This window comes from Heterodontus francisci, chromosome 5 (genome assembly GCF_036365525.1).
Source record: "Heterodontus francisci isolate sHetFra1 chromosome 5, sHetFra1.hap1, whole genome shotgun sequence".
In the NCBI taxonomy this organism is placed as follows: domain Eukaryota; kingdom Metazoa; phylum Chordata; class Chondrichthyes; order Heterodontiformes; family Heterodontidae; genus Heterodontus; species Heterodontus francisci.
Genome location: NC_090375.1, coordinates 81,382,802 through 81,409,674, shown reverse-complemented (window position 1 = coordinate 81,409,674; position 26,873 = coordinate 81,382,802). Strand labels below are relative to the sequence as shown.

Here is a 26,873-nt window from a genome sequence, read left to right as displayed (position 1 = left end):
TATATTAAAGGGTTTGAAGACCAAGTAAACAACTCCAGTTAAACAGCTAGCAATGGGCTAAAATCCTGGAATTCCATACAGAACAGCACTGTGAAAACACCTTCGCCGCACGACTGCAGTGGTTCAAGAAGACCCACTATTACTTTCTAAATGGCAACTAGGGATGCCCACATCCTGAGAATATATAAAAAACTTGCAAAGGCAACACTGAATGAATGGTTTCCTTCTGTACTGTAATTCCTATGATTTGTGTTTAAATGTAGGACAAATTCTCTAGTCTTGTATTGCTGAAAAAAAGAGACATGCTGTCGAAGATCTTCATCTTGCACTCAACAGGACAGACGCAAGAATACCTAATTTCAAAAGGAACTACAATTTATACTGCATGAGAAAAGGGTGCTTATCAGCGATACTCACGTTCTATACTACCAGGCGATTATTAGTTTTGTATTGATGGGAACAGAGATCTGGATAGGTCTACAATACTGTAGTGCAGTTCTCAGTTGGGAAACATGGCCTCAGTAAATTTGCCTTTATATATAAACACAGATTTGACATTTCTAATGCACAAAGACTAATTTTTTTCATGATCGGGACTGAATAGAAATCTAGTCTGTGTATCTTCATTCAACTTTAGCCCATTAACCTTCTGACCATAATTTCACAATTTGCATAGGCACTTTTACAGTGAAGATGTGATGGCAACAGTTTGGCTCGGCCACATTTGGAATACTGCGTGCAGTTCTGGTCGCCACATTACCAAAAGGATGTAGATGCTTTGGAGAGGGTGCAGAGGAGGTTCACCAGGATGTTGCCTGGTATGGAGGGCGCTAGCTATGAAGAGAAGTTGAGCAGATTAGGATTATTTTCATTAGAAAGACGGAGGTTGAGGGGGGACCCGATTGAGGTGTACAAAATCATGAGAGGTATAGACAGGGTGGATAGCAAGAAGCTTTTTCCCAGAGTGGGGGATTCAATTACTAGGGGTCACAAGTTCAAAGTGAGAGGGGAAAAGTTTAGGGGGGATATGCGTGGAAAGTTCTTTACGCAGAGGGTGGTGGGTGCCTGGAACGCGTTGCCAGCGGAGGTGGTAGACGCGGGCACGATAGCGTCTTTTAAGATGTATCTAGACAGATACATGAATGGGCAGGAAGCAAAGAGATACAGACCCTTAGAAAATAGGCGACATGTTTAGATAGAGGATCTGGATCGGCGCAGGCTTGGAGGGCCGAAGGGCCTGTTCCTGTGCTGTAATTTTCTTTGTTCTTTGTTGTCTGATAGCCTCAATGTTCATTCCACTCTAATGCAAAGCAAGGGCCATAGTCTTTTCAGCATAGAGACTCATTTTTGTGGGTCCTACAAGCCGCAATGTCTCCAAATGTGTCAGTCCGAGTCTATTGTCTTCTATCAATCACAGGTCTCAGTTTGTGATCTGCAGACAGGAGGGGAGGAAGAGTGCCAATTTTTAAAAATTCATTCATGGGATGTGGGCGTCGCTGGCCAGGCCAGCATTTATTGCCCATCCCTAATTGCCCTTGAGAAGGTGGTGGTGAGCTGCCTTCTTGAACCACTGCAGTCCATGTGGGGTAGGTACACCCACAGTGCTGTTAGGAAGGGAGTTCCAGGATTTTGACCCAGCGACAGTGAAGGAACTGTGATATAGTTCCAAGTCAGGATGGTGTGTGACTTGGAGGGGAACTTGCAGGTGGTGGTGTTCCCATGTATGTGCTGCCCTTGTCCTTCTAGTTGGTAGAGGTTGCGGGTTTGGAAGGTGCTGTCTAAGGAGCCTTGGTGCATTGCTGCAGTACATCTTGTAGATGGTACACACTGCTGCCACTATGCGTCGGTGGTGGAGGGAGTGAATGTTTGTGGATGGGGTGTCAATCAAGTGGGCTGCTTTGTCCTGGATGGTGTTGAGCTTCTTGAGTGTTGTTGGAGCTGCACCCATCCAGGCAAGTGGAGAGTATTCCATCACACTCCTGACTTGTGCCTTGTAGATGGTGGACAGGCTTTGGGGAGTCAGGAGGTGAGTTACTTGCCTCAGGATTCCTAACCTCTGACCTGCTCTTGTAGCCATGGTATTTATATGGCTACTCCAGTTCAGTTTCTGGTCAATGGTAGCCCCTAGGATGTTGATAGTGGGGGATTCAGCGATGGTAATGCTGTTGAATGCCAAGGGGAGATGGTTAGATTCTCTCTTGTTGGAGGTGGTCATTGCCTGGCACTTGTGTGGCACGAATGTTACTTGCCACTTATCAGCCCAAGCCTGGATATTGTCCAGGTCTTGCTGCATTTCCAGGAGTATAACGTGAATCTAAAAGTACTTTACAACACTGTTGCTGGTGAAGTTTACTGGAAGTCAGCAAAGAGATTTTTATTACATGTTTTGAAGCAACAGAAGATGTCAATGGAATGTGATGGTGCCAAGCATACTTTTCCTTTCTGGGTGCCTCTACAATGGAAGTCAATGGTCTGAGTTTTGAGATACCCACCTGTAGATCCAAGAGTCTTGCACTGGTCACTTTACATATAAACATAGCTTGTAAATTAAGAGAATTGATATTATTATTACTTGCAGTGATGTTATAGTACAAATGCTTTAAACATACATAAACTAAATTCCTCTCTCTACTGCTTTAATGGAAGTGCTAGCCCACTTAACATTAACATTGACTACAATAACTTCCAGTCTACAATTATTATAAGTAGCAAGGGATACTCCACCTGTATTCCAACAGAAGAACATCTGTTTTTCCTCAAAACATCCCTTTTTGATTCCTCTGCTGGCAGGATTCCCATGTCATTTACTGGTGTGCTGTCAATGTGCTGTTGACTGTTAGAAGGCCCATGAATCTGTGCATTTGCAGCTTCAATAGCAGCATTTAAGGCTTTGACACTGTCCAAACTTTCTGTAGAGTTACTTAGCCCTGACTGGCTGTTTAGATCACCCCTCTGGGTGTGGCCATCCAAATATGCATCTTGAGCAGATTCTGTGCTGCTCTGGGCAGTGATCGAGATGAATGGTTTAATTGTGGTCCGTGGTGGAACTGGAGGAGGATTCTTCTTATATGTAGTAATACATGATGACACTGGTTAGATAGACAAAAACAAAATGTCAAATATTTCTTCCAAGCTCCAGATATTGGATGCACTATAAAACTCATAACCAGTTTTAGTATTTAACTTCCAAATTTTAAAGTAACTGTGATAAATTTAAAAGCACTTACTGTCTTTATCAAAAAGTGTAAGTGAAAAAAAAAGTCTTGTCAAACTATGCCATGAAGCATTGTCATGTCACTCACATATGCTATAACCATGACAAAAATGATGAACAGCTCTTCGTCCTCCCCTGATAAAAACTTATCGCCAAAACACTTCACACAATTATAGCTAAAATTGTTTCAGATAATTCTCTTTACCTATAGTTCAAACAGAATACATTAGCTTGCAAGTAAGCTCTCTTCCATAATAAGAAAGCTAAAATAATTACTTGGATTAATTTGCAAAATTTTAAGCTCCATCTTAAACATCTTAAGCTCCAACCTCAAACCTAAAACTCAACAACAGGCAGAAACAGAACCACACATGATGTCACAATGTGCAGCATGGTGCTGTGCACCAGTAAAGTTCCACTGAAAATCACTTAAAAAGCTGTGCATAAAGGTGTATTACATTAAAATTTAATTCTGTGAGCTGCAGGTGCCAAGTGAGCATCCCACTTTAGCTTTAAGTTTTTAGGCTGCATGTAGACCAGGTTTTTCATAGAGCAATCCAATCTTGCAGTGGAGGCCTCAAACAGTTGTTAGGCTCCTTATTTGCATATACAACAGGCCTAATGCCTGTTTCAGGCATGGGCACTGCCCCCCAACTTTTTGGTCTTTACCAATAAGACAAGCGATGCATTTCCAACTCGTAATGAAAGCATGCACTACCTACGCACCATACTGAAATCTTAGGAGACCGTTTAGTGACTGAATATCTAGGCCGCTCTCTTTTGAATCAGACAAAACTGAGGGCTCATCTCCTGGTTCAGGTGGATGTAAAATGTTTGCTTGGCATTATTTGTATATCAAACAATTCCCCTGATGTCCTAACCGAATTTCCATCCTCAGTCAGAAACAGATCATCTCATTTTCTCTTTGTGGACCATGCTGTGTCCAAATTGGCTGATGTACCTACGTATATAAGTGACTATGAGATGCTTTAGGATATCTTATAACTGAAAATTCTTTCTTTTATTTATGATCGGTGGGGGAAAGGGCGCTGCTGCGGATATGACAAAAAAAGCTCCACTAAGTTTATTAAGATCACCGGTGTTAAAATGCCTCGATTCCCCTATACACAATGATTCTGAACAATGTACAAAATTTGAAAATCATAAATTTAGGATATTCATCAATGGTTTTGCTGAGTTTATCAATGAATAACCAAGCCTTATAGATGACGAGGCCGCAAGTTTAATCCTTGATTTGCGCCGATTTAACTGATCTTAAATTGGACAATGGGCAGTACAACTGACTTCATCACCTCTGGACTAGGTGGGAAAACTGGGTATGGTCCGTATTCTTGATCACTATCCTGCAACCCCTCCTTTTTTTTAATTCATTCACGGGATGTAAGCATCTCTGGAAAGGCTAGTATTTGTTATCCATCCATAATTGCCCTTGAGAAGGTGGTGGTGAGCGCCTTCTTGAACAGCTGCATGTGGTGTAGCTAGTCCACCAGTGCTGTTAAGGGAGGGAGTTCCAGGATTTTGACCCAGTGACGATGAAGGAACGGTGATATTGTTACAAGTCAGAATGGTTTGTGACTTGGAGAGGAACTTGCAGGTGGTGGTGTTCCTGTGCATCTGCTGCCCTTGTTCTTCTAGGTGGTAGAGGTCGTGGGTTTGGAAGGTGCTATCAACAAAGGCTTGGTGAGTTGCTGCAGTGCATCTTGCCTATGGTACACACTGCAACCATGGTGCGCCGGTGGTGGAGGAGTTAATGTTTAAGGTGGTGGATGGGGTGCTAATCAAGTGGGCTGATTTGTCCTGGATGGTACTGATCTGCTTGAATGTTGTTGGAGTTGCAATCATCTGCACAAATGCAGAGTATTCCATCACATTTCTGATTTTTGCCTTGTAAATGGTGGATAGGCTTTGGGGAGTCAGCAGGTGAGTTACTTGTTGTAGAATTCCCAGCCTGTGACCTGTCTTGTAACCACAGTATTTATATGGCTGGTCCAGTTAAATTTTTGGTCAATGGTAAGCCCCAGGATATTAATGGTGAGAGATTCAGTGATGGTAATGCTGTGGAACATTAAGCAGATATGGTTAGATTCTCTCTTGTTGGAAATGGTCATTGCAAAGCACTTGTGTGGTATGAATGTTGCTTGCCACTTAGCTTGCCCAGGTCTTGGTGCATGTGGGTATGGACTGCTTCAGCAACTGAGGAGTTGTGAATGGTGCTAAAAATTGTGCAATCATCAGGGAACATCCCCACTTCTGATCTTATGATGGAGGGAAGGCCATTGATGAAGCAGCTGAAGATGGTTGGGCCCAGGACATTACCCTGAGAAACACCTACAGGGATGTCCTGGGACTGACATGAGTGACTTCCAACAACCATAACCATCTTCCATTGTGTTAGGTATGACTCCAACTAGTCGAGCGTTTTCTCTTGATTCCTATTGATTTTAATTTTGCTAGGGCTCCTTGAGTCAATGCTGTATTGATGTCAATGGAAGCCACTCTCACCTCTTGAATTCAGCTCTTCTTCCATGTTTGGACCAAGTCTTTATTGAGGTCTGAAGCCGTGTCCCTGGCAGAACCCAAAATTAACATTTGTGAGCAGGTTGTTGCTGAGTAAGTGGGGCTTGATAGCACTGCTAACAATGCTTCTCACACTTTGCTGATGTAGACTTATGGGGTGGTAATTGGCTGGATTGGATTTGTCCTGCTTTTTGTGGACAGGACATACTTGGGCAATTTTCTACATTGTCGGGTAAAACATTGGCTGGTCTGCAGCACAGCCAGAATGTTGTCAGGTCCCACAGCCTTTGCAGTATCCAGTGTCTTCAGCCATTTCTTGCTATCACGTGGAGTGGATTGAATTGGCTGAAGAAAGGCATCTGTGATGCTGGGAGGGGTCACAGGAGGGAGCTGAGATGGATCACCCACTTGGCACTTCTGGCTCAAGATGTTTACAAATGCTTCAGCCTTGCTTTTTGCACTGAGGTGTTGGGCTCTGCCATCATTGAGGATGGGAATGTTCGTGGAGTCTCCTCCTCTCATCAGTTGTTTTATTGTCCACCACCATTCACGACTGCATGTGGCAGGACTGCAGTGCTTTGATCTGATCCGTTGGTTGTGGAATCGCTTAGCTCTGTCTATAGCATGCTGCTGCTGCTTTGCATGCATGGAGTCCTGTGTTGTAGCTTCACCAGGTTGGCAGTTCATTTTTAGGTATGCCTGGTGCTGTTCCTGGCATGCTCTCCTGCACTCCTGATTGATCCTCTGGCTTGATGGTAATGGTAGAATGAAGGATATGCCATGCCATGAGGTTACAGATTGTGGTTGAATACAATTCTGCTGCTGCTGATGGCCCACAGTGCCTCATGGATGCTCAGTTTTGAACTGTTAGATCTGTTCTGAATCTTTCCCATTTAGCATAGTGAAGTCCTCGAGGCGGCCAACATCCCCAGCATATACACCCTACTGAGCCAGCGGCGCTTGAGATGGCTTGGCCATGTGAGCCGCATGGAAGATGGCAGGATCCCCAAGGACACATTGTACAGCGAGCTCGTCACTGGTATCAGACCCACCGGCCGCCCATGTCTCCACTTTAAAGATGTCTGCAAACGTGACATGAAGTCCTGTGACATTGATCACAATTCGTGGGAGTCAGTTGCCAGCGATCGCCAGAGCTGGCGGGCAGCCATAAAGGCGGGGCTAAAATGTGGCGAGTCGAAGAGACTTAGCAGTTGGCAGGAAAAAAGACAGAAGCGCAAGGGGAGAGCCAACAGTGTAACAGCCCCAACAACCAATTTTATCTGTAGCACCTGTGGAAGAGTCTGCCACTCTAGAATTGTCCTTTATAGCCACTCCAGGCGCTGCTTCACAATCCACTGACCACCTCCAGGCGCTGACCCATTGTCTCTTGAGACAAGGAGGCCACACAAAACGATGGGGGGTATTCTCAGTGTGAAGACGGGACCACGTCTCCACTAGGACTCTACAGTGGTTACTCCTATCAATACTGTCATGGACAAATGCATCTGCGACAGGTAGATTGGTGAGGACGAGGTCAAGTAGGTTTCTCCCACCACCTGCTACAGACCCAGTCTAGCAGCTATGTCCTTTAGGACTCGGTCAGCTGTGGTACTACTGAGCCACTCCTGGTGATCGACATTGAAGTCCCCCATTCAGAGTACATTCTGTGCCTTTGCTACTCTCAGTGCTTCTTCCAAGTGGTATTCAGCACGAAGGAGTACTGATTCAGCAGCGTAGGGAGGGCAGTAGGTAGTTTCCTTGCCCATGTTTGGGATGCCATGAGACTTCATTGGGTCCGGAGTCAATGATGAAAAGTCCCAAGGGCCACTCTCTCCTGACTGTATACCACTGTGTCGCTTCCTCTGGCAGTCTGTGCCCACATGAAACAAGACCTGGACAACATTCAGGCTTGGGCTTATAAGTAACAATTAACATTTGCACCACAAGTGCCAGGCAATGATCATCTCCAACAGGGATGGTGATGTATACGTTTGCGATATTGGCTGTAAGGTATGCTTCAGAGAGTCAGGTTGTTGCTTGGCTAGTTTGTGAGGCAGCTCTCCAAATTTTGGCACAATTCCCCAGGTGTTACTTCCATAGCCTTGATCAATGCAGCATAGTCCATCCGGTTTTATTCTTCTTGAGCTTTTCTGCAGCTGTTTGATACAACTGGGTGCCTTGCTGGACCATTTCAGAGGGCAGTTAAGAGTTAACCACATTGCTGTAGGCCAGCTTGGATAAGGATAGCAGATTTCCTTCCCTAAAGGTCATTAGTGAACCAGATGGGTTTTTCCTGACAAACCAGTAGGTTCATGGTCACCATTACTGAGACTCGATTTTTAAAATTCCAGATATTCTGAATTATTGAATTTAAATTCCATCTGCTGCCATGGTGGGATTTGTACTCATGGCTCCGGAGCATTAGCCCAGGCTTCTCGATTCCTAATCCAGTAACATCATCACTATGCTACCATTCCCAAGGAAGTGTATGATTGTGAACAGGATTAGGTTTGCTGCGCTGTTTCCCGTGGTTAATTAGCCTTGATATTGGGATATTGGCTGTAAGGTATGCTTCAGAGAGTCAGGTTGTTGCTTGACTAGTTTGTGAGGCAGCTCTCCAAATTTTGGCACAATTCCCCAGGTGTTACTTCCATAGCTCTCTAGGCTTATGTGACCACTTGAACGAGATATCAAAGGATGAACATTTGTTATGGAGCTATACCTCAACAAGGACGCAAAACTTTCAGGAAAGGAATGCGAAAAAAATACTGTCAGGAAAGAGAAGAAATTAAAGCAAAAAAAAGCAAAATATTGCAGATGCTGGAAATTTGAAATAAAAACAAAGTGCTGGAAATACTCAGTAGGTCTGGCAGCATCTGTGGAGAGAGAAATAGAGTTAACGTTTCAGGTCTGTGACCTTTCATCAGAGAAAAAAAATATCAATCCTGACTACCACTATATTTCTCTAGTGTTACGAACAGAGGGGAGATGATGTGGATGACTTCCACTTTTCACCTCTCAACTAACCATAGACAGTGTTTTAAAACAAAATTGTTTTAGTCCCTGAGTGTTTCAGAGGTCAAATAAACAGTCAAACGATAGGTTTTCATGTAGGATTAAAAGAAAGATAAATTATTTACTAAACAATATCCAAAAAATATTGCAACCTCACCCACTCTCACACTTGCACACACACAAAAAGAGATAGCGATTATAGGATAGCATGCATTTAAGTCTGATTGTTGTGAAAAGAGTTCACTTTTAAACCTTCTTGGTTTTCCGGGAGGGAATTTTGAACAGCAGTGCAGGCCTGGTGTTCCTTTTCTTGGTTTACTGAAGCATTGAAGGCTCCTCTGATTAAGATTCAGTCAAAGTCAATCGTGAGAAGCCTGTTATGATTTTTCAGGTGAGGTCTTTTCAAAATCACCTTTCAGTGTCTCCGCCTCTGTGGTCTAAAGATGTTGCAGGCAGGGTCTTCTTCTTGGCTGGAATGAATCTTCTGCTTCCTGGCTGTCTGGCTTTCTGATCTGGCTTTCAGAGAAGTCTCTTTTTTTAAGAAAATATCTTATCAGGATTGGTTTTGGTCAGATGACAATAGATGCCCTCCCCTAGTGTGTTCATACAATGTCTTTGAACGTGGGGCCATTGTTACACAACGGAGTTTGAATGTGGCTTAACTTGATAAAGTGGTATGTACTACCTATTTTCTTGGCTTTGAATCTGGAGTCTTCCTGTCTATGAAGGCCTTTGTCAACCCATTTCTTGGAGATAGGAGCCATTAGCATTGAATGGGCTGTTTAGTATTTAATGTGCCTTCCCCAGGACTAGTCCAGATGTGATGATGGGTTTAATCTCCAACAGTCCCTCTGCATATTTGCAGAGGTAGCCTGACCTCTTACTCCATCTTGTCTGCAGCAAGATTGTGTCCATTTTTTGGAGTTTAGTTCATCAGTTCATTTTTTCAGTTCATAATTGGCCCTGTTCACTTTAGTTCATAACTGTCCCTTTGTGAGCATGACACTATTTATAAGACAAATTAGGTTACTTCATATAAATACTTCCAGTTACATTGTGCCTTATCGAATGCCTTCTGGAAATCTAAATACACTATATCTACTCTGCTTGTTATATCCTCAAAGAACTCTAGCAAATTTCCCTTTCACAAAACCATGTTGACTCTGTTTGATTGTGTTAAGCTTTTCTAAATGTCCTGCTATTTCTTCCTTAATAATGGACTCAGATGGGAAGGAATTTTCTGACATTAGTCCCTAACGAAACAGCGGTACCATTAATGGGTCGGGAATCCACTGAACTCTTTAGCAGCTTTGCCAAGGCGTTTTAACTTCCCACTTCCGGGTTCCCCAACCAATCAGGGAAGGTGGGTGGGATGACGCATCGATTACGTCAAAGGAAGGATTTCTAATTAAAGGGAGCCTGGCATGGGATAGAATGGCTCAACTGACATGGATTTTTGAGGCCGCACCAACCAGAGGAATGGAGAGGGGACCTGGGAAGGCTGCTGCCCGGATCTCTCACTCTTACTGCTGTGGGATCTGAGGGGTTGCAGTGAGGTAAGATCTCCCAAGGATGGGAGGAAGAGGACAACCTCTCCAACCAAGCAAGCATGGATGGAAGTAGCTGTGGAAGTCAGCAGCAGAAGTGTGGTTCCTCTAACCTGGATATAGTGCACCAAAAGGATCCAGGATCTCAGGAGGGCAAGAAAGGTGAGTGGCGTAACACTTTCAGGTGCCAAGCCCCACACTCTTACTTTCCTAGCATTCTCTGCACAGCATGTCTCAGGGCAACATACTTTGCAGCTGCACTCATTTCTTTCTCTCCAGGCACTTCACATCCCCATCTGAGCAGCTAACACTCACACTCACCCTCGTCAATTGGTCTCTTGCGCCCATGCCTCACAGTCACCCTCCACAAATGTTGTCCTTCCCTCTTCGCCACACAAACCACTGCTAACACTCATAACTCTCTGTTTTCTGTTCTTGCAGGAGAAGACAGTACACAATCTCAGGACGGGCAGAGACCCAGGGGTGGGAGCAGTTAGCCCTCCGGTGACGGGCACCTTGACAGTCACTGGCAATGTATGTCCACCGGGCCCACTGGGAAGGAAGTCTTGTTCCAGGAGGCTGCAAATATCAGCATTCACTTGCTGTGAAAACCTGGGCCTCCTGAGGCACTTGTTCTCAGGCATGTCTAGAGAGCTGATCCTCTGTGTTGGGATCTTGCCTCCTTGGAGTTGGATCTCTGTGTCCATCCCCTCTGTCCTATGGAGGAGCATGTGGCTGAGGAGAAGGCAGCTGGTGCTGTTTGTGGTGTTCGTCCTGCTGCTGCTGGTGCTGGTGCTCCTCTTGTTCTCTGTCAGAGGTGCAGTGTGGAGCTGCATAAGCTACTCTCATGCTGTGGTGAAGGCTGGTAGCTGGGAAGTGCAGCTGAAGGTGAGTGAAGTAGAAGACAAGTGAACTGACTTCCACGAAGTTGGTAATCACCTGTCAAATACTGAAAGCACACTGAGAAAGAGTGCTGTAAGCACCAGCTCTCACCTGACCATGGCTGTCGTCCTTCAGTTTCACTGATTAAAGGTTTCCCAGCCTGTCTATTTCACTGAAATAGCACTCCCGCTGTGCACTCGCTTCAATGACCCTGGAGAGTTCTGCACAGCTTAGGAAATAGGCCCACTGCCTGTTAAATCCAGAATCTCTTATTAAAACAGAACTTAATTGCTTATTAGAATATTTAAATCTCTTAACTGATGGCTGCATAGGGGTTCCCTGCTCACCTTCAAACCCACCCAGGTGAAAGCCTGCAGAGGGCAGGATGTTGTTGACATCACTTTGCGGGATTTAACTCCCCGCATGCACCCAACCCGTCTCCCCTTGTCTGGGAAAACTCTCCCCATGGACTCAATTTACTATCTCATTGTAAAAACAGATTCAGCAAAAATACAGCACTCCCTCAGTACTGTGCTAAATGTCAACCGAGATTATGTAATCAGGTTCATAGTGGGGCTTGACCCTCAAACCTCTGACTCTCAGGTGAGTCCTACCACTGAACCAAGTTGACATATATAATATGAATTATGTAACCTTTCATCAGAACCTGAAACGTTAACTCTGCTTCTCTCTCCACAGATGCTGCCTGACCTGCTGAGTATTTCCAGGACTTTCTGTTTTTATTTCAGATTTCTAGCATCTGCAATATTTTGCTTTCATTATATATAATATGAAACCGGATAGTTTTTAAAAAATGAATCGAGTTTCTTTCTTATGAACTTAATAATATAAGGAAGTCCATTACGTCTTGATATTCAAGAAATGCTGGAACCACTCAGCAGGTCTGGCAGCATCTGTGGAAAGAGAAGCAGAGTTAACGTTTCGGGTCAGTGACCCTTCTTCGGAAACGTTAACTCTGCTTCTCTTTCCACAGATGCTGCCAGACCTGCTGAGTGGTTCCAGCATTTCTTGTTTTTATTTCAGATTTCCAGCATCTGCAGTATTTTGCTTTTATTTACGTCTTGATATTCCACAAGTTGTCAACTGCTTAATAAACAATTGCATGAAATAGTCAGCATACTTATGCAAAGGAATCTTTACTGTGAACTCTGTTGTGGAAAATTTGTTGGAAATTTTAACTCCCGAGTGGTGGGCCAGTGCAACAGGCGAGAGGTTCAGTCTATTTTAGTGGCTGAGCCTCTTTAACATAGAAGTTGTGAGCTACCCACCCAAAATGGGCGTTCAGAGGCTACCCAGCTGCCACTCAGTTAATTAGTCGGGAGCTCAGGAATGTATATCACAAACGCAGAGGGATGGGAATGAGGTGAGGAGTAGCTGGGAAGCGGGTACACCTGCTGTTCATGGCCACACAAAGATAATTTTTACACCTACTTGTGAAAATCTCTGCTTTGGGTCTGACAGGTTTTATTGAATAGGGCATGGGTGACAGTTGTCTGCCCAGTAGGCCATTAAATTGCCATTGGGACCCTATGTGTATCGCAGGATCTGACTTAAGTATACTCATGAGGTTCCAGCTGGATGAAAGGAGTCATAATTCCCTCTTAACTGTCAGTGAACCTGTTTGCACAGTTCCACTTTGATTTCCACAATATAATATGGGCTAATTTGCATATGAACATGCAGAGATTTTGTTTGCACAACTGCAGAGTCTACCAGCACTCTCAAGCGATATTGCTTGGCAGATCTGTAGGACACTGTTACACTACCATGGAAGTTCTAGGTAAATGTCCCATTTATTTTACCACACCACAGGTGGAAAATTCAGCAGCTGTTCACAAGGCAGCCATTTTAGATTTCCAAGTGCAGCCAACTGCAGGAGAATTGCATATTTGCTGTCAGCTGCACCATAGGAATTTAAAGAATCCGTAGACGATAATTTTCAGTCAATGCAATGTGAAATAGTGAAGTAGTTTATTGCTGTCTTTACATAAGCAACTCCACTCGAATTGTACAGGAAAAGGGCAGATATTTTTCCAGAGTTAGCATGCACAAATTATCTAAAGTACAAACTTTACAACAGACATAAAATTCTTAATTTTAACTTGTGGCATATACAGGGCTGGGGGGTGGGGGAGGGAGGGAGGTGGGGGTGTGGTAGGAGTTCCCCCCCTCCACCCCCAACATGCCCCATGGATAGTTCAGTGTAAGGCCTAGGTCATTTTAACTCATAGGCCTCATTTAAATGCTGCAGCTCTGTCTCCCCCCAGAACTGGCAAGAGGGATGCTAGGCTGGGCAGGCTGGAATGGAAATTGGGTCAGGAGCCTGAGGATGCCAGGAACCCTAGGGATTTTGGTAAAATGGGGCTGCGGCACCAATGATGTCATTCGGCCTTGGCTTTTGCACGTAAAGTAAGCCCACCCCGCTATCTTAAACCCCCCACTCGCAAAATTCCCACAATCCCGCCATTTGGGCGGGACAAAAATGGCACTACAGATACTGACTTGTGACTTAAGGGACTCTATCCACTTGCTGAAAATTAGAAGCATACCTGATCATGCTGGCCACACACAGACAGGGCTGTGTGTTACTCAATAAAACACATAATGCCTCAATTCGTTTCTTGGTCCCAGAGCTAGATTGAACAGCTGCAGCCCGAGACAAGTTGTTACAGGTCTTTGTATTGTGTGAGCTGTTACTCCCTTCAGATAAGCTCAGACATACAAGCAACAAGTCAGTAAACCACCCCAGGCTTTTTATAACTAGAAACCATGTGGGCTGCCACGCCCTGTTCAAAACAAACCAGCACACTTACAAAACTGTCAAATTCCCCTCATTCCCAGTGACAGCTAATTCTGGTGTGTGTCTTGTGTACATATGTGTGTATATATATATATATATATATATAGAAATATATAAAACATGTAAAAAAAAAAGTAAATCTTTCTGCATTCCTCACTGGAAAAATAACTTGATCTCAATTAATTTCAGTTGGTTTGAAATCAATGGTGCATTTCCCGTCCCCCATCTAAAACAAAACATGAATAAAACCTCATTGTTTCTAATGGTCTGATCTTGGCAATACTGCTCTTAGGCAGGTTTACAAAGTGTTCCTTAATATTTATTATCAAATGGCTTGGAACAGCAGTTCCCTTAAATTACAGTCCTATTGATGTGGCTTAATTTCTACTCATTTTTGGGACAGAGGATTATTTGTGATAACAAACGTTTTTTGCTGCATGGATACATTTTTATTCTCTACTTGAGCCAATGACAGGTGCTAGTATCTAGTCAGTAAGACCAAACAAGCAACAAAAATTAGCCTCACTAGATAATGGGCAAATACACAAACAAGATCCAAGAGATGATTTAGGATCAAGGAGGTTGTTTCTAATCGGTCTCAATTCAGTAATATTGAATATTAGTCACTTTGTTTGTCTTCACATAAATTCATCTGCCTATCAACACTTCCCTTTATGTAAAAAGTATACAGGGCTGAAAATGCACAGCCTGCCTCTTTATACGGAGCAAAAATTGACAAAGAATTAAAAAAGAATTCTCATAAACAATTTTCTTTTCTTTTCAAAGATTGATGTTTCCATAAACTCCTGATTATAGTAATTGAACTACCAAAAAAGTTTCCTGAGGACAACCTGCACTTTGCAAAGTTTACTTGTTTGTTCACTAGACAAAGGCTGGAATAGCAACAGATGGGCCTGGCTATGTTCCAAAGTAACAGAAATGGGTAAGTCAAATCCACGTGGCTTCTGGTTTCACACGAAGCAAGGCTCTAAGGTGATATTGCAGAAGATCTCAATGTTCTGTGCTTTAGTTACAGTCAAGCATCAAGTAACTTGAACTTTGTTTCTCATCCTGTCAAGCTGCTGTGAACTCAAGCAGGATAGTATAACATACGCACAGATATACATGGAGTTTTACTTATTTTGACCTCCAAGTTCTCTTTTAATGTTCCTCCAACAACTGTTAGAAAATTGCCATGGTGATATTGCAGTGCCAGTCCTACTAAACCACACAGTGATACATTTTAACAACAGGGTGCAGCCACAGACACCTGTAACACGGGCGGCGTTTCAAGAATTTGGCTCGGGTTCCTGCTTGTAGCACAGATAGATGTGCAGAATTTGTATCAATGATTTCCCATGGTATGCTCCAGCAGTTAAGAGGAGAAACAGTAAAGCTTTTCATTAGTTTCTGTTTGTTTTCTGCCAGACGCACAAGGCAACTTTGAAACACCAGTGACCCTCAACTTCCAGACAGCCTTGGCGGCAAATACCAAAGTTGACAAATTACACAAGAAAGTATTAGAACTACCACTCCCACTGTTGAGTCACAGAGCATGAAATAACTTTGGGGCAGTAAGTCAGGATTTGTTTTCAAAACCTTCAATAGTCTGCTACCCACATGATCTCAGAATTGCAGCTGGTGAAAAAAAAAATCCTATTCCTGCATTGTCCAGTAGTTTGTAACAGATACCAAGTGGATCAACCATTATGGTGTTGTTTAGCAACCTTGTCATAGAATTTCCCCCTCCCATTTTATAGGCATTTTATCAACTCACTTCACTAATCCGCAAATAGTGTTTGTCAAACAAACATCAAGGGAGCTGCTACTGCTGGAGGACAGGCTTTATAGTTGCCTTTGAAACACATTCATTACTCAAGCATGAGGCAAGTAACAAAAAAAAACAGCTGCATTACAATTAAAATGCCCTTACTAAAGGCAAGGTAAATGCTTAACAAAAGTGTTTCGAGTGTCCTTTGTTTTGACTTATTATAGAAAGTAGTAAAAATTTGCAAATCTTTTTTATAGAGTACACTGACCCACTTTACTTTAAAATGTAAATTTATATGCAACGTGTTGTACAAAGCACTTTTAAGCAAACTGTTGTGAGTCCCATAAACAGTATCACTTACTTTATCTCAGAAAAGACAATTTGTCGTGTCTCACAAGTCAGTAACGTATTGATAGCTTGAGATGACATCACAAACTGCAAGGCTTATCAACACCATCTCAGACATCTCTTATCTTTTAGACTTAGAACTCACTTCAGTCAGCTGTTATTTTATGTGGTGTAAACTTATTACATCCTTTTTTATAGTTTACTAATTTTTCTTTTTGCCACAAGGTGTCATGGCTGACAGCAATTGATGGTTGGCTTTAGAGATGTCATCATTACGTGTAGTAACCCTGTAAACTTAAGTCCTGATTTTAAATCGCGGCATGAGTGTGGCATCCGGTGGGCAGGGTGAGTGGCAAGCTTGCATGACAATGCCATGGTCCCAGAGAGATTTTAACTCCTGGACCTCATTACTATGTTGGATAAGTCTCCTGCCCTAACCCAGCGGAAATCACTAACTGGCTGGCTGGTGGGAGCAGGATTTTGGGCTCCTCCTCAATCATTAGCGTCAGCAATAAGCATTTAGTCCACTGATAGCATCCTCCTTTTATATGCAGGCCCTGTGATGTTCAATCCCCAAGGTTCTGCAGCTGAGGTCAAACACACTTCTGCTTCTCTGCTGCAAAACTCCTGCTCATTCATACATTTTCATTCACCTGCTGCACTCTCCTGAACTGATTGCCTAGATCTCCAGAGGTAGACGTAACTGAGCTGGTGCTTGCTCTGGGTGGAGTGTTTGATCTAAGATGCTGTGAGATGCTGTCCACCTTGGACAGTTAAGGCTGGTCCTTAGAGGTAATCTATAGTAACAGAAGAGTGGCATAAGTGAGAATGTTAGCTGCAATATACCCCATTGAACAGTGTTCACATTGTGAGAGCATTTGTATGAAGACGTAGTGTGTGTATGTGAATGAGTGGGGAATGAATAACTGATTGAAGATGATACTAGCATTCAGCTTTCAGGTGGTTTCTGGATTTTACCTTTGCGCAGTCCCTCAAATGTCTTCAGAACCAGAACGTTCAGCAAGAATTGTTCAAAAGTACTTAAGGCTATAAAATTACATGCTCTTCTGTTCTGTTTTGTTCCTGTCTGTTAAGAATCACCTTGTCTGGAAAGCAGACAAAGAGTGCTGAAATGTTAGGAGCTTGAACAGGGGAGGCAGAGACCCAAGTGTTATGCACCTCGGTTATGTTGTAAGCATGCTTTGTGGACTCACCTTTCCAAAGGCAAATGCAATATAGCTTCCATTTTAAATGACAGTGAAGGTGTGCCCAACTGCAATATGTGCATGTGAAGTTTTGATAAAGCTGTAATGTTTTCTTAGCATGAATCATATAGCCTTGGACATGGTGCAAAACATTAAGAGAGAATAGTGGCACGTGTACTTTGCCAAACTACTTGGTATGAATAAAGATTAGCTTTTACCCTACCTTGATAGAATTCCTAAGGGTTTTAAACTTGTTCCTCTAGTGTTGGCTTATCCTTGGGGTGTTCCAGACTCATATGCCACTTCCTCCCAAGCTGAACGCAATTCTCATAAGAAAGTATCCCTAGAGAGGCATACAGGGAAATTCTCCTCTCCTGCAATTCTTGGAAAAGCATCTCCAATGCAGCATCTATAAAGGGACATATCCTGCAACATTCTGCAGGCGTCTCAGTCATAAATACTCTTTTCTGCAGCAGAACCTTCTGGCCAACAAGAGATACATAGAGACATAGGGCTGAATTTTCCTGGCCCTTTGGAGTTGGGTTCGGAGGTGGGAGGGCTGGCAATACGGCCTGACGTCTCCCCACTGCCATGCCATATTGCCAGCGGTGGGGACCTCAGGGGCTTGGCGGCCCACTGGGCAGCAAATTGAGCCACTTAAGGGCCCAATTAAGGGCCACTTCCTGCCCCCACATTTTACCCGTGTCAGGAGGGCCCGCCACAGTGTGGGTAGACTGCCAGGCAAACCCTGGCAGCTTCCCAGCACTTTCCTGGAGGAGGGCCCCTCCTTGACAAGCACTCCATGACCTACAGAGGGGTATCCCGATGGCAATGGCTACCCCCACCACAATGCATCAGCGATGCACAAGGACGTCATTCCATTCCCTGCCCCGATCACTAGGGCCTGCCTGGCCCCACTTCCTCCCTAAACTTACCTGTTTTTCAATGGTGCCTTGCTATTGAGGTGCCCTCTCCCTGGTGTTGCAGCCTCAGCAGTAGCCTGCGCTAGTGGTGGCACTGCTGAGACTGCTGAGCTGCCAGCCCTCTGATTGTGCCGGCACATCTAGGAAGCAGGCCACCGTCCTCAATTGGATGGCGGCCTGTTGATTGGCTGCCACCAGCAAAATGTCACCCCAGGATCCTGCTGCCTGCCAGAGTGGGGTCGCCTCCCGCTTTCGTCCTGGCGCTGGGACTTCAAGTTCTGCAAAAAATTCAATCCCTCGAGTCACAAAGGCATTATGGCACAGAAGGAGGGGGCCCATCGAGTCCATGTCCTCTCTGTAGAGCAATCCATTCAGTCCTATTCCACCGCTGTATCCCCGAAGCCCTGTAAGTTTATTTCCCTCAAATGCCCATCCAATTTCCTTCTGAAATCATTCATGGTCTCTGCTTCCACCACCCTTGTAGGCAGCAACTTCCAGGTCATTACCACCCGCTGTGTAAAAATGCTCTTCCTCACATCCCCCTGCATCTCTTGCCCACAACCTTAAATCTGTATCCCCTAATCCTTGTACCATCAGCTAATGGGACCAGCTTTTCCTGGTCTACCTGATCTAAACCTGTCATAATCTTGTATACCGCTATCAAATCTTCGCTCAATTTCCTTTTCTCCAAGGAAAATAACCTCAGCTTCTCTAATCTAACCTTGTAGGTAAAATCCCTCATCCCTGGAACCATTCTGGTAAATCTCCTCTGCATCATGTCAAGAACCCTCATATCCTACCTAAAGTGTGGTGACCAGAACTGGATGCAATACTCTAAGTGGCCCAACCAAAGCTTTATAAAGGTTCAGCATAACCTCCCTGCTTTTGAACTCAATACCAGGCCCAGGAAAAAGAGAGAGAACAGTATATATACCTATATATATATATATATACACACACATATCTAATTTCTATTTATATAGTGCCTGTCCTTTCCTCAGAACATCACAAAGTGCTTCATAGCCAGTGAAATACTTTGAAAGTGCAGTTAATATTCCAATGTAGGCAAATATGCACAGCAAGGTCCCTCAAGCAGCAATGAGATAAATGATCAAATAATCTGTTTTTAGTCATTGACTGAGGGATAAATGTTCACCAGGATACATCATCTGCTTTTGTTCAAATCGTGGAATCTTTCATGTCCACTTGAAAGGGCAAACAGGGTCTTAGATTAACACCCCATCCAAAAAATGGCACCATTTACAGTGCAGCACTCACACTCTAGATTATGTATTCAACTCTCTAGAGTAGGGCTTGAACTCACAATATTCTAATTCAGAGATAGAAGAGCTACCAACTGAACCGAGGCAGAAAGGAACTTTTTAAGATAGTGTTATGATACTGTAATTTTGTTTTTCGGGAAGAATGCGGTGTGCCTTTAAGGCTGGAAAAGGAGCCGTACTGCTTTAAGAACCAGCAAGCCTCAGGAGTTACAGAAAGAGCATTTTGCTTGCCATTGGATACAAGCATACGGAGAGGAAACCAACCAGTTTCAAAGAATGCATCCTGGTTACCCGGCAACTAATTCAGAAGTCGAAATAGTTGCTCCTTCTCCAGCGATGAATTTCAACAATTAACAACTTGCGAACACTTTTTTTAAATGAATCATTAAAGCCATTCAGAGACCAAGGATTGGATATACAATTTAGCTTTAGAATTTTTGGGGGATAAAAGATTGTCACAGTCTAACTTCCCTTCCTTCAGTTTAAATTATCAGAGATCTCTGTTTTGGCTTGACTTTTTAGAATTTTGAGAGAGAATAATAAAAAAAAACAGACTACATTCTCTTCCTTCAGTTTAAATGGTCTAAGAGGATGCCTTTCAGGTGCTAACACACAGTTGTCTGTTTTTTTTCCTGTTGGAACAGTCTGTCTCAACTAAAAAGCCAGTTCAAAAGATAATTGCAACATTGTATATCCAGTCCTTGGTCTCTGAATGGCTTTAATGATTCATTAAAAAAAGTGTTCGCAAGTTGTTAATTGTTGAAATTCATCAGTGAAGAAGGAGCAACTATTTCAACTTCTGAATTAGACTATGGACCGTTCTACTGTTGAAGAACATTTTTTTCCCCCATCAGACAGCTGTGAGGACTTCAAGCAACCTTGGACTCTTACGCAGAGCGTAAATCTGCAAAGACTCTATTTTTTTCTATTTTAAATGCTGTTTATATCTTAGTTGTGTTTAAGAATTTAGTTTTCTAATTAAACAGTTAATTTGTTGATTTAAAGACACCTTGTTTGGTTAGCCTCATTTGGGGGTTATTAGATGGTACAATTTGGCTGAGTCTTTCTTTAATTTGGAAAGTTAAAAATTATGTGTTAGGTGATCGGTGGAGGGATGGGATTGAATTAACAGTGCGTTTCTCCCACCACAATCAGAATCGTATATTTTGATTGGGGGCTTTGACCGGAGCAGTAAGGAACTTTTTAAGAGAGGCAATTGAAGGCTTGATTGAAAAGATGTTTTAGAAGGGTTTGGGAGTCGAAAGACAGGAGTGGCTTAGGGAGGGAATTCCAGAGGATAGGCCTGAGACACCTGAAGACTCTGCTACCAACCACTGAACAGTGCCAGAGGGGTGCACAGAAGGCTAGATTCAGCGAATCAGAGAATTGAGAGGGAAGGTGAGGCTGGTAGAGCTTGTGGAGGTAAGGTGGGGTGAGACCATTGAGGAATCTATAGATATGAAAGAATATTTTAAATTCATCATTTTGGGGGAGATTAAGCTAGGGTAGGTCATTGAAAATTGGAGTGATGGGTGAGCAAGACTTAGGGTAGGACCAGATGCCAGCAGTGAAGTTTCAGTCAGACGTGTTAGAGTTTACAAAGGTTGGACGTCAATGAGCAGGGCACCAGAATAGTTAAGTATAAAATTGGGCTGGGATTTTACAAGGAGGTGATGGCCCTGCCTACTGGCTGGGAAGCCAAAGACAAGCCCGTCTCCACTGGCCCTGGAAGCCACAACCATATTTTATGGCCCTCAGGCAGTTGTGGCTTCTACCCATCTGAAGCAGGATGTCCCACCTCCAAGAGTTGACGGCCAATCAGAGGGCTGGCAGCTCTTCAGTCCCAGCAGTGCCATGGGGAGGGTGGGGTGGGCGTTCCAGCAGGGCGGCTCATGCTGCTGGGAGCCCTCTGTGGTGTACAGGTGCCCAGTCAGGAGAGCATCCCAGAGCCCACAAGGCCACCAGGTTTAATTGGCCAGCCTCCCTAAGTGGCAAAGTGCCTATCTGCTGCTGGTAAAATACCAGTAACGGTGGGAAGAGAACCTTTAAGTGGCCATTAATTGGCTTCTTAAGGGCCTCAATTGGCCTAAGGGTGGAGGGGTTGGGGGGGGTGGGGGTTGGTGGTGGTGGCTGCCTGCCACCTCCCCCGCTACTGGTAAAATACCAGCGGGGGTGAGTAGCTGACAGGCATGGTACCCCCTGCCATCCTAACTGATTTTACGCCTCCTGCCAACTAGCCTGCTCTGTGGGGGGGTGGGGAGTGGGGGAGGGGTTGTAAAATTCGCCCATGGTACGGTTTTCTGACCTGTGGGTCTAATGCACTTTCCCTTGATGTGTTAATTGCATCTCTGTCTTCTCTTTTTCTCATTTTCTTTCTCTCTAAACTTCTACAAGACAAATTGGTAGAATTTCTGTTAAATTATGATATGCAACCAGTCAGTTTGCCATCTTGGTGTCACGTTTGACCCCGAGATAGAACCATAAACGTTTTCAGCACAGAAGCAGGCCATTTGGTCCATCGTTTCTACACCATGCAATAAGTAGTCATCCAGCCTAATCCCGCTCTCCAGCTCTTGGTTTGTAGCTTGTATATTACGACACTTCAGGTGCATATCCAAGTACTTTTCATATGTTGAGTGTTTCTGCCTCCACCACCCTTTCAGGCAGTGACTTCCAGACCCCCACCACCCTCTGGCTGAAATAATTTCCCCTTGAAATCTCTTAACTCTTACCCTAAATCTATGTTCCCTGGTTATGGACCCCTCAACGATGGGGAATAGGGCCTCCCCTCTTTCTAGACCTCTCATAATTTTATATACTTCAATCAGATCTCCCCTCAGCCTCCTCGGTTCCAAAGAAAACAACCCTAGTTTATCCAATCTTCCTCATAACCAAAATTCTCCAGTTTGGTAACATACTCATAAATCTCCTCTGCACCCTCTCTAGTGCAATCGCATCTTTCCTATACTGCAGTGACCAGAAGTGCAAGCAGTACTCCAGCTGTGGCCTAACTTGTGTTTTATACAGTTTCAGCATAACCTTCCAGCTCTTCTATTCTATGCCTCAGCTAATAAAGGCAAGTATCTCATATAGGATCCTGAGGGATCTTGCCAGGGTGGATGTGGAAAGGATGTTGCCCCTTGTGGGAGAATATGCCTTCTTGACCACCTTACGAACATACAAACATACCTTTCACCCCCTTGCTTATCAAGAATCTATCTAACTCTGCCCTAAATATATTTAAAGACTCTGCTTCCCCTGCCTTTTGTGGAAGAGAGTTCCAAAGGCTCACGACCTTCTGAGAGAAAACATTTCTCCTCATCTCTGTCTTAAATAGGTGACCCCTTATTTTTAAATAGTGACCCCCAGTTCAAGATTCTCCCACAAGGGACAACATACTTTCCACATCCACCTTGTCAAGATCCCTCATGATCCTACATGTTTCAAAGAGCCAAAATTGGCTCAGAGGCATATATATGTTTCATATCTACCTACCCAGCCACCTTCAGGGATCTGTGGACATGCACAGCAAGGTCCCTCTGTTCCTCCAAACTTCTCAGTACCCTACCATTTATTATGTATTCTCGTTCCTTGTTAGCCTTCCCAAAATGCATTACCTCACCCTGCTCCGGATTGAACTCCATTTGCCACTATTCCGCCCACCTGCCTAGTCCATTGATATCTTCCTGCAGTCTAGCCCCCTCTTCTTCATTATCAAACACACGGTCAATTTTTGTATCGAATCACAGATTCACAGAATTATTACAGCACAGAAGGCGACCATTTGACTCATCATGTCTGCACCGGCTCTCCGAACAGCTAATTCACATAGTGCCATTCCCCCACCTTCTCCCTGTAACCCTGCACATTCTTCCTTTTCATATAACAGTCTAATTCCCTTTTGAATGCTTCAATTGAACCTGCCTCCACTACACTCTCAGGCAGTGCATTCCAGACCTTAACCACTCGCTGCATGAAAAAGCTTTTCCCTCATGTCACTTTTGCTTCTCTTGCCAATTACTTTAAATCTGTGCCCTCTCGTTCTCGATCCTTTCATGAGTGTGAAGTTTCTCCCTATCTACTCTATCCAGACCCCTCATGATTTTGAATACCTCCATCAAATCACTGCTCTGCCTTCTCTTCTCCAAGGAAAACAGTCCCAAATTCTCCAATCTATCTTCATAACTGAAGTTCTTCATCCCTGAAACCATTCTCGTGAATCTTTTCTGTACTCTTTCCAGTGCTTTCACAGCTTTCCTAAAGTGTGGCGCCCAGAACGGGATGCAATACTCCAGCTGAGGCCAAATTAGTGTCTTATACAAGTTCAACATAACTTCCTTGCTTTTTTACTCTATGCCACTATTAATAAAGCCCAGGATACTGTATGCTTTATTAATTGCTCTCTCAATCTGTCCTGCCACCTTCAATGACTTATGCACATATACACCTAGGTCCCTCTGCTCCTGCACCCCCTTTAGAATTGCATCCTTTATCTTACATTGACTCTCCATATTCTTCCTACCAAAATTAATCACTTCACATTTCTCCACATTGAACTTCATCTGCCACTTGACCACCCATTCCACCAAATTGTCTATGTCTTTTTGAAGTTCTCTCTATCCTCCTCACAGTTCACAATGCTTCCAAGTTTTGTATCATCTGCCAGTCCGCAAACGTCTTAATCATACCCGCTGCATTCAAGTCCAAATATAAACCACAAAAAGAAAGGGACCTAGTACTGAAACCAGAGGAAACAGCCTTCCAGTCACAAAAACACCCATCGACCATTACTCTTTGCTCTCTGACTCTGAGCCAATTTTGGCTCTTTGCCTTGGATCTCATTGCTTTTTACTTTCATAACCAGTCTGCCATGTGGGACCTTATCAAAAGCCTTGCTAAAATTCATATAGACTACATAAAATGTATTACTCTCCTGACCCTCCTTATTACTACCTCAAAAAATTCAATCATGTTAGACAGACCCTCACTATCTCTTCCTTGAATGCCTCCCACTGATTTAGCACTGATTTACCTTCAAGTAGCTGTTTCCAATTCACTTTAGCTAAATCACATCGGAGCTTAGTAAAATTAGCTGCCCCAGTTGAGAACTTTTATTCCTGATCTGTCTTTGCCCTTTACCATAAATTTCCTAAATCTAACAGAATTAAGATTACTTCCACCAATGTGTTCCCCAACTGATACCCCTTCCACTGCCCAGCTTCATTCCCTAAAACGAAGTCCAGAACCACCCTCTCTGTTAGGCGGGGACGACGCAGGAAAACGGAGCTGGGTGGGGGGGGGGCGGGTGGTGACGTGACAGCAGGCTTTACCGCCAGAATTTTGCATCATCTCCCTGCCGTGATCTCAATCCATTTCAGGCAGGATCACAGAGGAATATCTATCAGATTGGTTTTCAGCAGGCATGAAAACACCACCCCACATCCACCCCCACCACCTCCCCGATATTAGACAATAACGCATGCAGTAAGCAGTATGACAGAAACAAAAACCTGACAACCATCACTGCAGCACTCAAGCAACTCAAGGTGAAAAGTGATGATTAAATGTTATTCAATATGTCCCTTTTGATGGGAAATGCGAAATTCAAAACCTTATTCAGAGCTTTGTTGAGTCAGTACAGTAAATAAGAATCATAGTATAATGTGCCTGATAGCAGCGAGACATAAAGCACCTCAGGAGACAAGATGAAGCAACTTGAGGGTAACTAAATAGCATTTTGAGTTCAGATAAACTGTCTGATAACTGATGAGGAACTTGTCAGTTGCAATCGTCTGGCTGTCAACCAAGCCTGCAGCAGGGCCGCTTCATCTGTGGGAGTACAGGAACAAATCTCAGCTGACAGTCAATGCAATGAATATAAAGAAGTGCTCACTTACACATGAGTCAACAGGTTTTGACAGGAAATGGCATTTGTTTATCTGAACAATGTCATTATAGCTTATTGGTTAAAACAATCAACAACAGTTTCACCTTAGCAGAGATCAAAAGTAAATGTAAATCATAACTAAACATTGTTTACAACGGCAGAGACTGAAGTACGTTTAAATAACATTCCTGCTACACATCTGAATGCTGAAATTCTGATCAAAGACAGAATCCTGGTGGAATTCCTGGACATGGGCCAGAAAATGGGGTGGATCCCATTTCCACCTATATTTTTTAAGTTATTTATTTTCTCGTGGTAGGGAAGGAGGTACATAGGAAAACTTTCTGCCTATTCCCCCACAGGAAGAGCACAAGTCTAAGAGGGTTCCTAGGCTACCCGGGCTGCTACTAGTAAATGATCCCTGAGAAGCTCAAAAGTTCAAAACCTAAGGGCTGAATTTTATAATGGAGATGCCAGTCCCGCAGTTGGGATCAGAAGCGGGCACAAGGCATATCGGGGGCAGGAGCGGCTGGCTGCACGCGATTCAGTGGTAGCCAGCCAATTAAGCTAAATGAGCCATGAACCGTGACCAATTGCGTGGTCGGGACCGGAGGCATAGAGCATGGTGTCAGGTGATGCCTCTGCAGGTGCTGGCCCCATTTTAAAAGGGCTGCCAGCCCTGCATTGAACTCTGCCCTATGAAGGCCTGGGAGAGGAGGAGTTGCTTGCATAAAGTGAGGAGATGTCTGAGATGAGACCCCGGGTAGCCCCACGCTTCCCTGATGCCTCCTTCCAGGTGCCTTTGGAGGCTGTAAGGGAGAGGAGGGTGATATTGTTTCCGAGGGACGTGAGATGGAGACCTGGAACCAAACCAAGCCGACCTGGCTCCAGATCATGGAGGAGGTTAGCAGTCATGGGGTCACTCCACAAACGTGGATACAGTGCCACTAGTGGCTCAGTGACTTCATCCGGGCTGTGAAAGGCAGTACCTTTTAACGTCCTCATCCTTGGGCCTTGCATCTGGCGAAGCAGGACGGTGCTTTGGGAGGAGAGGGATCAACCGCCCCCCCCACCCCCCGTCCCCTCCCCCACCCCACCAGACGTGGGCAATAAGTCATGGGGATGCAAGATGACTGACAGCGGCATGGCAAGGTCCCTGGAAAGGGGACACATGCAGGCGTCGTCTGTGTGCCCCTGTCAGTGGGAGCTGCACTGCCTGCAGCCTGTGCCTTGGGATTGATCTCACCTGGAGACTCATATCTACTTTCCCTCTGTCTGCAGGAGAAGATAGCACATAATTATCGAGAGCAGGCCAGGACCAACAGTGGGCTGCCACTTCTACATGTGTTAATACTGCTGGAGGAGGATGCCATGGAGCTGGCTGGACCACAGGACAGCTGGAGCATGACAGATGGAGAGGGGGCAGGAGCACCTTCCCA

General features: G+C 44.2%; 1 protein-coding gene across 2 annotated transcripts in view; it reads right to left on the bottom strand.

Annotated features, from left to right (window-relative positions):
• Positions 1–26,873, bottom strand: part of dlgap1a (discs, large (Drosophila) homolog-associated protein 1a) — a 293,260-nt gene that overhangs the window by 81,556 nt on the left and 184,831 nt on the right. For both annotated transcript variants that reach the window (XM_068031686.1, XM_068031685.1), the window contains exon 5: positions 2,725–3,089. In XM_068031686.1, coding sequence (XP_067887787.1) covers positions 2,725–3,089 — 365 coding nt within the window. The remainder of the gene's footprint in view (positions 1–2,724; positions 3,090–26,873) is intronic.